Below are 15400 nucleotides of genomic sequence, written 5' to 3'. Positions count from 1 at the left end.
CCAAATTCCTTCACAGTCTTCAGTTTTCATTCACTTGCAGATGTTTCGTAAGAAAAATTCCTGTGGATCTGAGCTTTTCACAGTTAGGCTTTGCCCAAAGTGTTTTTTATTATCGATATGAGGAAGTTTCACCTGTGTGGTTTGAAGTTCAAGGGCATAGGAAAACAGAATATATATAATTTGCAGTTTGAAAACATTGCTAAAATGTTTGCTTATACAAGAAGCCTGGAAAAGAAGTTGAAATTGAACTGAAGACAAATCATGTACAAGCTATTTAAAATGTAACAGTGCAGAATAGAATGCTTTTTCTTAAAAAAAATGCAGCAGAACTAGAGAATTACTCTCTTTATACATATGAAATGGCTCAGCATCTGACTAATAATAAGATGGAAAAGCACTGTGAATAATTGGGTCATGTTTTATTCTTAATAATTTCCTTCTTGTTTGGAAAACCCAATGGATAGACACAGAGAATTGTAGTAATGGCAAGTAATGTTCAGAAGCTTTTTTGGGAAAATAGACCTATTGGGAAACGTTACAGTCTGAGCAGTTCCAGCTCATCAATGTAACCTTTCAAGGCATTCCAACTTTTTTATCCACATATTCTTTAGCAAAGGTGTTTAGTTTTAACTTCTCCTTCCTCCTCTCCCCCAAACAGAGCTGAGCACTGGACACTTTTTTTTTTATTGTGTACAAGCACTTTTGCAGGCACTCGAAACCTAGCAGTGCTGAACAGTTCTGTGTGCAACCTCTTGCTCCTGGCATCTAGGCCTTTTCTCCAGCAAAACGCTAACATTTCTGCTGATAATTCACCCATTTCACAAATAAGTGCTGCTATTTCGCTATTATTATTTTTTATCCTGATAATATGAATTCTTTGCATTCATATAGGTGAAGTGCTATTGATCTACTCATTTTGCAAGAATAAAAGTTAATGTTCAAGTTACATGCCCGAGTTAGCTTTACTAGCAGACTTCGCGTGTTTGCTTTTTTGCTGAGGTCATTTAAGCTGTCATGTCACAGAGCTACCTTGACCTTTATGATGTGAAGAGTCATAAACTTTTATTCCGTTCCTGCCGAGGCTTTCCACAACACTGGTCCCTTCCTACGCAGCAGGGACACCCCTTCACGTCCTGCGCTGGGGTGGAGGCAGGGGAAGGGCCTGGGGCATTGGCATGGGGTAAATATTGGTGTATAGGCGGGGCCAAGATGCCTTCTCCATACTACCCCAGGCAATAGGTAACCATGTCTCAGAGTTCAGAAGGACTCCTGCTTTTAATCCAACTTTTTATCAGGTCCTTTAGCCAAACCCTCAGTGCAGAGCCTGGCATTGTGGAATGGGGCAAGAGAGCAGAAAACAGCATTTATTAAAGGGATTCGTGCTCACCTCGCTGCTGGATGTTTACATGCTTCTTAGCACAAAGAACAAGACATTGCGCTCTCCAGGATCACAGAGCTTAAGGTCAGATTGCAAGAGGCAGTTCAGCAAAACTTCCCAGAAAACATATTATGAGCACTCCGTAAGAAAGGAACAGGACATAACCACCCCAGGATGTTAGTGAATGTGCCAGTTCTGGGCAACTAAGGCCCATAATCATGGTGAAAAGAGGTCTGTCCAGGACCAGCAAAAATCTTTTCTATCTCTTCAATTCCCCCTTCTGCCCTCAAATAGAGGCTTGAAGGCAGTGTGAAGCAGCCACCCCAGTCAAAGCAGTTCAGAGGGAGTTCAACCCCTTGTATGGCTGAAAGAAAAGCTCTACAGTCACATCTGTGCCTCTGCTGAAGGTGCTATAGGAATAAGAGATACAGTAATGATTTTTGACATGTAGATTATTTGAACCTCTCTCCCTCCCCAAACAATTGGCCAAGACTGTCATGCATTTCACACAGGCCTCTTTCACATGTAAGGTAGCAACCATATTTGGTCCTTAGAAGCTTGAACTGATATTGAAATGAGAAGAGATTACATATCTAACATCAACTAGATCTGAGCAGTTACTTTAATGCTTCCCTGTCCAAATACCATATGCAAAAAGGTGCCTTTATATTTAGGTCTTTAATAACAAGTCTTGGTACCTATAAGAAGGGTTCAAGGAGGACAGAAGCTACCAGGTGTGGAAGAGAATTGATTTGGGGATCTTTTGAGGAATCTGCATTTACACCAGTTCATGGGACCAGATGGGTTGCTTTCAAGGGTGCTAAGAGAGCTGGTTCTTGTGGTTGTTAGGCTGCTCTCTATCATCTTTGAAAGGTCATACAGATGCAGAGAGCTCTGTCATGACTGGACAAGTGATGCACGCATCTGCAGAAAGGGCAAGAAAGACAATGTAGGGAACTATGGAGCTCACTTCTGTCACTGGAAAAATCATGCAACATTTCAAGGCATTGAAGGTAGAGACTGGGAAGAGCCAGCATGGATTTACCAATAATAAATCATGTTGACCAACCTCATTTCCACCTGATGAAATGACTATATCCGTGGATGAAGGGAAAGTGGAGGATATCTAGCTTACCTTTATTAAAGTGTTTAGTGTGGTGTCCCCCAGAATCCTTATATCTAAGTTTGGGACCTGACAGCCTAGATGGGTACAAAACTGTCTGGACTGCTGGCTGACATGGTTATTGCTAATCATAACTTACTCCACCTGGTAGAGGCTGGTCGAATTCCTCAGCAGTCTGTCCTGCCTGATGTCTGTATCAATGAACTGCAGGAGGAGACAGAATGCCCTCCACGAGGTCTGTGGGCTGATGATACTAACCGGGGAGCACAGTTGCTGTGCCCATGAGCAGGCCTGCCTTTCAGAGGGACTTCTATGTGCTAGAAGATTTGGCCAACAGGAACCTCATGAATTCAGCAAGAAGAGTCCTGCACATGGGATGGCCTAGCCCCCTGCAACCGTATAGGCCAGAGCCTGACATAGCAGACCTTCATATGTGCTAAAAAGTGAAGACACATTGGGCTCCTCCACCATCCATGCTGCTGTTAATACAAGGGCACTGGTCATTCCCCTTTACTCTGCACTTATTAGATCACATGTGGAACAGTGTGTCCAGTTTTGAGCCTCCTAGTACATGACAGTTGTTGAATTATTCATTGGGAGGGCCACCAAGATGGCTGGGAGTTGAAGCATGAGGCTTGGCAGGAGAGACATAGTGCACTGGGTTTGCTCAGCCTGCAGCAGAGAGCAGCCACCTCCCAGTATCTAAAGGGCAGATTACTGAAACGATGGGGCTGGGCTCTTTGCTAAAGAATGGAGAGATGAACAAGGGACGCTCTGGCTAGATATAAATAAATAATTTGACACTATGGAGATGTTTAGGTAGTGGAATCGGTTGCCCAGAGAGATCGTGCATTCTCAACAGGCAGGTTTTCAATATCCAAGTTGACAAAGCCCGAAGCAACCTGGGCTGGATCAAATGACCTCCTACACTCCCTTCCATTCCCAATTATTTCATGCTAACTCTTGGGGTAGATCATTTCCCTCTTCTTTGTTGGATTTTCTCCATTTAATACAGTTTACATCAGTCTACATATTGAAAGTCATTGCATATGCTGCTGCTCACCCCACAGACCAGGAATACTACAAAAAAAGTAGCCCCCTAGTTTTATCTTGCCATCTGAGCCAACGTCTAAGCCAATCTGAGCAAAAACATCAGGAGACTAGATGCAACAACATTTTTTATTTTATTTAATACAAGTGAATAGATTAAGAGATCTGAAATGTTGTAAAGCAGTATACATACTGAATAAATAATATGCACAGAAGAGTCATGTTTACCTTATAACACTGGCTAGTATTCAGAATACTTAAAATAAATCCAGTGACATTGAATAAAGTCCATAAAAATGCTATCCTGTCTTCCCTTGTATGAAATTGTTCAAGTATAAAAAAATCCAATACAGTGTAAAATATTAAATTCCATTTCGGTCAAGAATAAAAATTGCAAGTACTGTATTTTCACAGGACAATGTAAAGCAGCATCTTCTAGCAAAGGGAAAAATAGTCTACGTACAGATGAGTGAGAAAAATGCACTAATGTATTTGAGAGGTCTACATGAAAAACTATGAGAGGGAAAAGAATGAAGTAGCAATATTTTATGTAAAACCCTAAAAAGGTGTTACTTTAAGAGTACCCTCATACAGTGCACATACTGAATTTAAATAAATCCAAGTCAACATCCTTAGTTAATTAGGTTAATATTTAATATGCTACATCTAATCCTACTGAATAATTTATGCCATGAGATGAATACATAATTTTACAGTGTCACATCTAAAGTTGCTTTCTTTAGAGCGCAGCATAGTAAAACTTTCAAAATAAATATTTCTTTTTAAATAGCATTACAATTAAGGCACAGTATAAATCACATACCATTAACCCTTGAAGAACTGCAGTCTTGGTAACAAAAGTTGCCTTGTGTACTGTATGTTTGCTAATAAATATTTTAAATATAGTCCTGAAATAGATATTAAAATTGTACAAATGGTTTCCAAAAAAAGAGAGAGAGAGAGAAAAAGAGGAAATTCCCTTAAAACAGTTCTTAAAGGTTTAAATTCGTCAAGCTTCTTCCTGCCTTTATTGACAAGTTCTGAATAGCAATAAATAGAAAGAGAAGGCTGTTGTAGTAAAGGGCTGATCCTATTTTAGAATCAGAAGAGCTGACACCAGCAGTTAAAGTTTCCCAAAAGTGAAACAGCATGGGGCGAGGGATTAGGATGTGACAAGCTCATCACATGAGCGCGAGTGATGTGTTCTTTCCAGAACGCTCTGTGTTATCGATTGTCGCTACAGCTGCTGCACCCGCTCCTTCCACCTCACTTGCTCCACAGCTCCAATCGGCCAGAGGACATGGGAGAAAATAACTTTGGTGCCCAGGCGCCATCTTACTAGCAGGCCTCGCTCCTCTGCTTGCTCCGTGCCCCGCAACACCGCGGTGAGAAGGCAGGGTCTCTCTAAGGCAACTCGTGGAGGCCCTGTGCAAAGCTAAAGAGGGCAATCGGTGCCTTGAGTTCCTCTTCAGATGGAGAGAGATTACGTATTGCTGATTCAGATGGTTGGGTTTTTGTTTTGTGATTTTTCTTTTCCCCCCATTCAACCTTTTCAAGCGCCATTTTTCTTACTTATAAAGGCAGTTTTGTTTCCCTGATACTGTAAAAAAAATACACCTTGGCTTTTTTTGCTTCTTTGTTGCTTTTTTTTTAAAATACGAAGTCTCATTGCTACTCCCGCCACTCTGGCGTGGCAGTACAATATTTTTTTTCCCATTTTCTTCCAGATTGATATTTGAAACTAAACATCCCACGCTACCCCTCCCATCTAACAACATGGTTTGGATGCAGACTGTATGAAGACAGTGGAATAAAAACCTTTAGTTTTGCAATAGCATGGCGTTCCTTAAAGCTCCTTAGTTAATATCAATTGTCTCTTACTAACTACCTACACTGGAAGGCCGAAAAGAGGAAGAGAGAGAAAGGGCTTCCCTGGCGAGTCCATCTGCTATTGCATGCGGTCCGTCTGCAGCTGTTGGGGCTGGTACTGCCCGAAGGCAGCGGCGGCGGCGGCGGCGGCAGCAGCCGTGCCTGGCGCCGCGGCGGCGATGGGCTGCTGCACGGCGTAGCCGTAGCCGCCTGCCGCCACATAGCCTGCGGCGGCGGCCGGCGACGCGGCGTACGGGTACTGCTCGTAGGCAGCCGCAGCGGCCGAGTACTGCGCGTACGCGGCGGCTCCTGTGTAGTCGATGTAGGGCGTCGTGGATGCAGCGGCTGCCGCGGGCTGCACGTGCGGGATCACCACTCCAGGCTGCACAAAAGCCTGCGGATAGACATAGTGAGCAGGTATCCTGTTGAAAGAGGGGAGAGCGAGTCAGCGGGGGCCCAAGAAGCAGCGCCTGCCAAACCCATACTCGGAACTAAACCAAACTCAATTTAGTCGTTGTTATGTGCATAGGGTTGCCACAATAGCTAGGCAGAATGGAGCGACTAGCAGCTCACTGGCCCACTATGGCGCATTGCTCCGAAGCATTGCAGCCCAGTTAAAGCAGGTTGCTCGAGGATGTTAGGCTTAATGCTATGACCATCTTTGAAAGGACCAGGATTACTGATGTTCGTTCTAAAACGGCTCTGAATGAGTAAGCTCAATTACTCCATTTGGAAAATTTCAGTATTTATTTTTCAAGTCACCTACATGTGATTTTTATTACCTTAATTCACCCTGAATTACTTGACTGTTAGTGACATTATTTCCTGCAAATACTCTATTATTCTTAATAATAGCTAAGCAATTTGACAGCATCACTATAATAAGTTTGACAATAGCCCATAAGGCAACAAAGTGGTTTAACTCTGATTTCATATAAAGCCTTGGGGGAGAGAAGTGTATTGTGGCAACCCTACTTAAGTTGCTATGCAGACTCAGCACACATTAATTTCTCTGCAACCTCAGTCACCCTTATTAAAAATAAATAAACAAAATAAAAACCCCAACAACACAGGCGACAAAGGAGTTTTAAAAAAAGTTCACAAGTGTGGTAAACACAGCAAGAATCACACTTTCCAAACGAACTATAGTGCAGCTCACTCCGTCACAAGAGGCCATTGAGGGGAAGCTACATAGATGCTATTAAAATCCATAACAGTGACTCCTAGGTACATGTGCATCACACTTTTATAAAGGTCATAAGGACACAAGGGTCAAACCTGTTTGATTATCAGGCCACTGATGTCCTGTTTTGTGCCCGCTTGTTTTTTTCTACGCAAGACATATAGCGTAGAATTTTGGGGAGGTGGGCATAGATCTAAATAGATCTGGTGCTCAACAAAAGCAAAAAAAAAAAAAAAAAAAAAAAGTTTATGGCTTAAGAAATTACCATTCTGAACACATCAGTACACACACTTTTCCATTTCCATCAAGTTTCAGCACGTGCTTCCCTGGCTTGTTTACTCAGCCCTTCAATTCTGAACATTGGTTATGCCATCATCTTAGCACACAAGTGTACATACCAGTTGATCTCATAGTTGTATTTCATCATATAATACAGTTTTAAAATAGAATGTTTTCAGTGGTATTTTCATTTTACGTTTATAACCTTGTCTTGCATCTGGATCTCCACAGAGAAGTCCTTCATACATGGAACTCACTTCTAGATGGATCTTAAAAAAACCACGAACATGTGCTTGTGCAAATGAATTATTCTGCAGAACTGAAATTTACCTTTACAGACAATGCTAAAGACTGTGCCAACCTGTCGATGCACAGTAAACATGGATGCAAATTGTAGTGGTGCAATCTATCCTCTTTTCTTGAAATGCAAGATTTAACAGAAAATGTTGTTTTGTTAAATAACTTCAAGTTTTACTTAAGTGGTCAACAAGGAAACATTGCAGTCACAGAGGATGCTGTCAACTATACTTATAGCAAAACATATTTTACAATAAGTGATAGTCAGGCTTTAAACTGCCCAGTTTTCTACTTAAGAAAAAAAAATAGCTCAGGCAGTTGAGTGAATGGAAGTATTAGCAGAGAGAAGTGCTTGCTCAGCCGCAGTGCTTAAGACATGAACACCACCATAAAAACTCAACAGGTCATTGGAATTCAATTCCCACTGTATGAAGGGATGCAGAAAATAATAGAGTGACAAGTAAGCGTTGAGGAGGGAAAGAAAACAGAAAGCAGTAAGTTGGGTTTTTAAAACTCACCTAATGTATGAAGTGATTAGCCAGAAGTGCATTTGAAGCCTGCTTAAGCTGGCTCTGCCATCTAATCATACGTCCTCACCTGAGCTCTCCATACAAAATGGATGTGCATGTACAAGCATTTTGTATTGGTCACCAATCAAGTACCATCCTAATAAATACAACACCATTTTTTAAATATTAATGAAAGAGGAATAAAACATTTTTGCAAACTAAATTGCACAATATTGAAAAAAACAGAGATCCTCCTCTGCCTCATATAAGATATCACATCAGAGTTTTTTGATTTTTTAACATACTATTGTTACAAAATAGAGATAGCCTAACAGCAGAGATACAGAAAGCAAGCTTATCTGGATGCTTAGGTTACCCTGCAAAAGACATTTCCTCGAGGCAGGAGATTTGATAGCACTAAGGTTTTCTTGAGGCATTAGGACACTTGTCCATATAGTTGAACAAGGCAGAGAGATATATGTGCTCCCACTTGTGTTTTATTTAAGCCAAGAGCTAACAGGTGGTGAAGTTATGAAACATTATCTCCTTGCAACATCTTACCCTACCCTGTACGTAAACCCTGGGCAGGCTGCTCACCACCATGCCATTTCACACATGGTGATTGACAGTGTAAGCTGCACCGGGGCTATTTTTGATCGTCTGTCATGCTGCAATTCTTTTGAGGCGAATAAAATGGCTTTATATGGCCAAAGTAAATTCCTACCTAGTACGAAGGTCAGCACATGTAGACCCCAGCCATTCGGAAGCTGACTGCTTTTAATGCTAGGTCCAAAGTTGATAAAGCAATTCCCTATTTTGCTGAATATGCCTCTCTTAAATGTTTGCAGTGAAGGAAAAGGAAAGCCACATTTAACTTTAATAGTAAGTGTATTCTGTGCATATACAAGATTAAATACGCTCCTGCCATATGCCTTAGGATTTGCAATATTATAACAATAGTTTTTTGTGTAACTAAGACCTAAGAAAATAATATAAGCACTAATAAAGTGATAGCTAATTGTTTCAAGCCACCAAAGATAGGACACGGTCCAGACTAATCCAAAGCGCTCCAAAGAGCTCTGGTGTATGGAAAGTCAGCAGGAACAGCACGTTAAGTGACTCTCAACATTAAATACTTGAGCAAGTAGCTGTTTAACTTGGAATTAAATGTTTTCCTCTGGAGCTTAAATTACATCATCTGGTTTTATAAGTATGACTAAAAAGTACATTTTACTCAGTGAACTGCTATCCACATTGTAGAGATTGGATTGATCTCCACATTGTAGAGACAGCTTATGTAAGCACCAAGACAAACACGGCCCTAAACATGCTTCTTTCAAAATTGTGACTAAAAGCATCAAGATGACATTTAGTATTCTTCAGGTTAACCTCTGACCGCTCCACTTTCATTCCCTATTTACAGATTATCAACAGTCGAATATTAGACAAGACTTTTGTTCATAAACTCACAACAGGGCTTTTCTTTCCCTCTTCAGGAAGGCAAGATTGCCACGCTCCTGGAGGGAGCAGAGTAGGCAGTATCAGCTAACCAGCTGAATGGACTTGTTACTTTGGGATTTAAGTCTAGTTTTACCTAAAAAAGAGGAAATGCCTCCATTTTGATTCAGGTGCTAGTTACAGACAAAAACGGGGAGACGAAAAAATCTCTCCAACAGAATGAATGATATCCTATCCTAGGATAAACCTGTGTTTTTCCACTAACGGTTCAATAAAAATATACATTCAAAAGGAGAAAATTTATATTAGGGTGTAGATAAAATCACCTTCCCTTTCTATGAAATCTCACTGAGGTACCATTTTAATAAACACTCCCAAAAATCAGTGCTGTGATCAGACAACTTTCCAGGACAAGACCAGCATTAAGTACAAAAGATGCTGAATGTGAAGAGCAGGAAGAAATGTTATTTGGTGGCCAAACTGATCTCTGCAGGACTGAATAAAGGAAAATTCCCAGCATTTTGAATGCTTTGTGCATTGACACTAATGTAGTTTCTGGCTCCTTTCAGCACAGTAATGTTGTACTTAATTCAGAATACTGTACTTCTGCATCTTCTCAGTAAAAGTAATGCAACATAATTCAATTATTTTCAGTTTCTTGCTTGATAGGTGGAACCGTGAGATAACGCTGCTGACCATACCAGAGTACGGCAGAGCCTCACTAATTTGCACTCTGGTAGGAGAAAACAAAATGCTTGGACCTTTTGTGTGTGGATTAGCAGAGTATTGGTAGTATATTTCCACTATAACCTACTTCACACAGCATATTAGTAAAATGTACTTTTAAAAAATGCACCCTGCACAGGAGGAAAAGTGATTTTGAAGTATTTCAGTGCAACCCATGGATCACCTTCTAAAAGTGAACTCTTAAATAAAAATAGATCCAAGTAAACACTGAAACAACCCTACTGATTGCCTGAAAATAGAGTGAATGAAAATAGTGACTTCTATAGTCCAGTCAGATGTCTACAGTTCTGCCTAACTTAAACTCTGTTCTGTAGGAAAGATACACGTTTTTGGAAGTTTTGAGCAGGAAGCAGGATGGAGTAGGAAGCAGGATTAGCAATCATCTCCTTTGTTTCCACATAATAGAAGAAAGGCAAAAAACAGAATTAAAAATAAAACAACATATGTCACCCACTGGACACACACAAATGACCCCATTACCCGTATTCCTGCAGATTGGCATACGCTGCATTAGAAACAAAACCTTATGCAGCCTGCTGGAAAACTTTTCCTGGCCTATACCTTGAGCGTGGCGTTGTTGGTTTGGGGCGTGCAGAGCCAGGAGGAGCCCCACGTTCACACGCTGCTTTAAGCACGGGCCGGCTGCAGAATCCCCCTCGCTGCTCGGCCTCCCCGCAGCCGGCCCCGGCCCCGCTCTGCTGCTGCTGCTGCTGCTGCTTAGCGGTGCCTGGGCTGCAGCTCCCCTCCAGCCTGTCCTAGGGAGGGTGCCCCAAACTCATCGCTGCCCGCCCAGCTGCTCTGGGCTCCTCACGCCTAGTCCAACAACACACAACTGGGGATAATCAGAAGAAGAAAAAATACGTATTTTTTCCAACCTGTTTTCCACAAGTGTTTGAGAAGAAACATTCTCTTGCACAAAGTACACAAATAATCTAGGCAAACAGATTTCCTACGGGTTTGAAGACAGGAGAAACCAACTCTTGAGAAGCTATTGTGGTTTAAGAACAGCTAGGTACAATATTCTGAAGCTATTCTAGTCAAATAAAAACATTCCTTATAAACGTTTGTGACATGTTGTTCCTACTTCACTGTTAGCTTACTCGTTATTTAGGAAAATCTATTATTTTGTCACAAGTTTCTCAGTCAGTGTGCATTAGTGAGGTGATACCGTATGGAAAGTTTAACGCAAACTTAACCTTCTAGTTATGCCTCTAAGAAGCAAGAGTTAGAACTACTCAGGAATAATACTCTCAGGGAAGAAGACAAATGCACTACATATTGAAGTCACATTGTGGAAGTAAAAATCTCCAATTAGAAAGCCCAAGTGGACGCACATTGTTAATAAGGAGCTCCACACGCCTCCCAAGAACAGCACCTCCCTCCCCAAAATTATGAACATGCAAGCAATACGTGGATTTACTTAAGAGTCAAGAAGTCACACAATTTAGCACTCACTACAAAATACGGTTAAAAAAAATCACAGGCTACAGCTTGAAAGCAAGAAAAAAAAAAGGCCCTTTGCTCCCCATGGCAAAGTCACTTCTCAACAACAAAAACAAAATCAGAAAGACACCCCCAAAAACTTTCACTACAGCTCTTTCAATTAAATAAAAGCACACAGTTTAGCTATCAACACCACTTCATTACTGTAATAAATAAAAAAAAAAGCACACGGAGGTCTAGTGACTATATGAAAAAAACATACATGCATCGTTAATCACCATTTTAGCTTGTTTGTGTTTGAGTCTACTGGTTACAGAGTTTAATTCCAAACAGAACTATTCCACCTCTTATCATCATATCCTTCTGATCAGTTATCTTAACTGTAAACGATCCCTGTCAGATTAGAAAGAGATAAATAACATTGAGTCAAGCTGAAAAAAAGAGAAACGGGGCACAGCAATCTTACATAAAGTCATACCTCCTCTTTTTACCATAGGGTCATACAGGATGGGACTGCTTAGCTGCAATGGACACATCCCGTACAACTTGACTCAGCTATGGCCTTTAGGACATTACCAACAAGGTGAGCACACTTACGGGTACATATATTTAAGTCTGAGAACTTGAATACTGCTGGTGAATTTACAAGGATGCTACTACGAGAGGCGTTCAGAGGTCTTACTTTTCTTTCCTTTTTTAAAAATGATTTTTCCTCCCCTGTTTGAGGTCCCATTGTACAGACTTACCCAAAAGGCCTCTGTATGAGAGCTGGATGAAGCTGCTGAACACCGAAGGCAAAACCTACCAACAAAAACATCACATTCTCTAAATAGGTGTTTCTTTGGCTGCTTATCTTTTCTATGTGCATACACAAATATACACAGAAAACACAGAGTAACAGCCTTCACCAACAGGCTGCAGGGAAGATTTTTGAAAGGTTATACAACCACAAATTAGCAAGCAAAATAAATCATATATATAATGCATACGCTCAGACGAATGAGCAGAGAACTTAAACAGCAAAGCGCACATGTACAACTTTGATTCTTACAGATGTTTAAATGAAAAACTTTGTCTAAACAACAAGCACAAGTCATTCCTTTCTTATTTTGTGCTTCTTTCTGGTCCCTTATTATAAGCCTCTGAAGGATTCTATGTTACTTTTTAAATCCTGCCTGCAGCTGGGAACTCTGTGCAGCCTTGTATGCAAGTCACCTCCGCACATGGGGTCTAACCCGCCTTCATCTCTTGCTCGCTTCTGCCTCCAAGTGCCCAGGCCCGAGCCCACTCCCTCCTTGATGGGCACCACGTTGCTTGCCCGAGTATTGCTCGGGTTTGGCACTCAGGAATTTGGAGCAGCCTCCGCTAGAGCACAGATAAATGTCCACAGGCTACGCACTCCCGGCTCTCTTGCTGCAAAAGCAACAGTTTGGGAAGCGGCTAGGACATCAGGTGGGCTCCGATGTGGTCGCGGGAAGAGCCGTTTCCTTTTCAAGCCTACATAATAACTCCCATCTGTTCCAGGAGCTCGCATTAAGATCCTGTTTATGTTAATAAGACCGCACACGTTGGAAGCGCTTCACGCCTTGGCCAGTCTTTCCCTGCAATGATACTGTAAATGGTAAGTGCTTCTGCGTTCCCAGGAGCGGGAATAACCAATGAAGAGTCTCAGTTGCAGAACTCTTCCCGGGCAACTTTAGATACTTTATCCTTGCATCCTTTCACTTTTAAACAAGGCTCGGGTGCAGAACGGACAGAAAGTTACCACACATTACACTTAAAAATCCCATCCGTGGCGCACCCAGCCACGGAGCGCTGCAGGGAAAGCACAGGCCCGCGCGAGCCCTCCGGCCTTTGCGGCGTGCCGGGAGAGCCGGCCGGAGCGGGGGAGGCGCGGGGGCCGCTGCTCACCTGGCTGCATTATCCGCGGCTTGGCGCCCAGGTAGGCCAGGTTCACGTTGGCCTTCCTGCCGTCGATGATGGGGTTGGGGTCCTTGCACGCTCGCTCTGCAGCGCCTCTGTCAGCCATGGTGACCTGCGCAGGGTGATGCATGTGGTGCCTTGGAGCGGGTCTCGCGCGACGCCGAGGGCTCCCCACGGGGTGGGGTGGGGAAGGGGGACCCGCGGGCAGGCGGCGCAGGGCACGGGCTGGGCTCGGCCGATAGCGCCCGGCGCGGCCCTATCAGGCAGCAACAGGCACGACAGGGGAAGAAAAGAGAAAAAAAAAAAGAGAGAGAGAGAGAGAGAAAAACACCCGAGCAGCCCCGCACAGCCGTGCAGTCCCCTTCTCCCTTCTCCCCGCTAGTTCTCAGAGGTGGCCCCGGCCCCGCGGCACTTACAAAGCCGTATCCACGGGACTTGCCCGTCTGCCGGTCCGTGATGACCACGGCCTCCTCGATGTCGCCGAACACCTCGAAGTACTTGCGCAGGCTGCCGTCGGTGGTGTGGTAGGGCAGGCCGCCCACGAAGATCTTGGTGTACGTGGTGTCCTTCTGCGTCGTGTGCATCTTGCGCGGGGGCGCCGGCCCCCACGCGCGGCCGCCGCGGCGAGCGGGTGCGGGGCGCCGAGCGCCGCTGCCAGCCTCAGCGCCCCGCGCCGGCCCCGCTTCTCCTGCTCGCCTTCCTTCTCCTTCCCGCCCCGTGTCCCCCCTCCGCCCAGCCGCGCTGCTGTATTATTATTCCTTTTTTTTTTTCTTTCTTCTTTTTTTCCTTCTGCAAAGCCGGCTTCCTTCCCCCGCGGGAACGGAGCCTGCGGCGGCTTTGAGGCGGCGAGCGGGACGAGGAGGAGGCGGCGAGGCCGGCAGCGAAGAGGCGCGAGCAGCGGCTGCACGGGAGAGGAGCGCGGGGCCCCGGCGCTAACAACTGAGTGGCCTCCCCGCCGCTAAAAGCCACCGGGTCGGGCACTCGCGGTCCCCCCGCCTCCTCCTCCTCCTCCTGCCCCTCGCAGGGGCGGGGACGGCGGCGGGGCGGCCCCCCGGCCGGGCTCGCCCGCAGCTGCTGCGAGCTGATGCGCCCCCCGCGGCACCCCCGGCGGCGCCGCGGCCACCGGGCTGCTCCGTCCCGGCATGCGGGGAGCAGCGGGGTCCTCGCTGCCCCGCAGCCAGCGAGGCCTGGGGCAGAGGCGGCTCCGCGGGAGCCGCAGCCCTCCCCGAAGGCTCCTTCGGGGCAAAACCCCTGCTCGCCCGCACTTCCCTGGCTCCCCCGCCAGGACCACGGCCATCCTCATCCACCTCGTTATTGCTGCGTTTTTGAACACGCAGCGGCCGTGAAACCACTAACGCGGCCACCTTTTCTCTTCCCTCGCTGCCTCTGCCTCTGCCCCGTGCTGGGACTGGGAAGGACACGTGGAACAACAAAAGAAAAGGGAAGTCTGGGTGAGGGGAGACACCCAGGGCTGAGACAGTGGCAGGGAAGGAGAATCACAGGGAGGCAGGAAGGATGGGAGGAAGGTTAAAGACATAGGTGCACAAGGTATGCAGGTGACTAAGGCGTTCCCTGTGCTCCCAAAGCCTGGCTAAGCGCTGCTGTCTCTTCTTGCCCTTGCCCTAGTTCCTTTGCTAGACTTTCTCCTGTGCAGTCCCTCACTCCCTTATAGACAGGAGCAATGTACACGTCTGCAGGAGGGACCTGTACATAGCTCTTCAATTCCTCCAGTACCCATCCTTAGCCATAAGACAACACTTAGCCCTACGCTTTGGCCCTGCCTGCCCCACATCCAGCCTTGGCCCCACTTGATTTTGTCAGCAGTCCTTGTCCTTGCTCTAATGGCCTGTACAGTACTAGGCCACACTGTCACTAAACCTAGCCCCAAACCCTACTTGATCCCCAGATTAACCACTGGGTTTTATATGTCTGGACCATCGTATATTCAAATCTAGTAACTCTTGAAGGTTCCAGATGTAAATACTGCTCTTTGTCTCCTGCCATGCAAACCTCCTAACCTTAGCTTAGACCCTATTAGGCCAGCTAACTCTGTCCCAAAATCTCTTTCAGCACAGCTCTCATTGGCCTGGAACATCATTTCAAACCTGCTCCAAGGGGTAATGGAGCCCTTAAACTCTGGC

General features: G+C 44.8%; 1 protein-coding gene across 1 annotated transcript; it reads right to left on the bottom strand.

The window, feature by feature from the left end:
- Positions 1-3666: 3666 nt before the first annotated feature.
- On the bottom strand, positions 3667-14086 carry RBM24 (RNA binding motif protein 24). Its single transcript, XM_088521745.1, has 4 exons — positions 13676-14086; positions 13248-13371; positions 12083-12137; positions 3667-5842 (listed from the first exon to the last, which is right to left on the bottom strand). Exons 1-4 carry the CDS (start codon positions 13841-13843, stop codon positions 5500-5502), a joined length of 690 nt encoding a protein of 229 aa, XP_088377871.1. The 5' UTR covers positions 13844-14086; the 3' UTR covers positions 3667-5499.
- Positions 14087-15400: the final 1314 nt, after the last annotated feature.

The sequence above is a fragment of the Tinamus guttatus genome, unplaced genomic scaffold, assembly GCF_059628265.1.
Source record: "Tinamus guttatus ecotype Peru unplaced genomic scaffold, ASM5962826v1 Tinamus_guttatus_pri_ptg000131l, whole genome shotgun sequence".
Classification (NCBI taxonomy): domain Eukaryota; kingdom Metazoa; phylum Chordata; class Aves; order Tinamiformes; family Tinamidae; genus Tinamus; species Tinamus guttatus.
This window is presented reverse-complemented; position numbering and strand designations above follow the sequence as displayed.

What these genes read in the sequence shown, in the direction of transcription:
- RBM24 (XM_088521745.1), bottom strand. Translation starts at nt 13,843, where the DNA reads ATGCACACGACGCAGAAGGACACCACGTACACCAAGATCTTCGTGGGC. An exon ending in AGTCCCGTGGATACGGCTTT is followed by an intron (nt 13,372 to 13,675) that starts GTAAGTGCCGCG and finishes CACCCTGCGCAG; the next exon opens with GTCACCATGGCTGACAGAGG. An exon ending in CTCATACAGAGGCCTTTTGG is followed by an intron (nt 5,843 to 12,082) that starts GTAAGTCTGTAC and finishes CTCTTTCAACAG; the next exon opens with GATACCTGCTCACTATGTCT.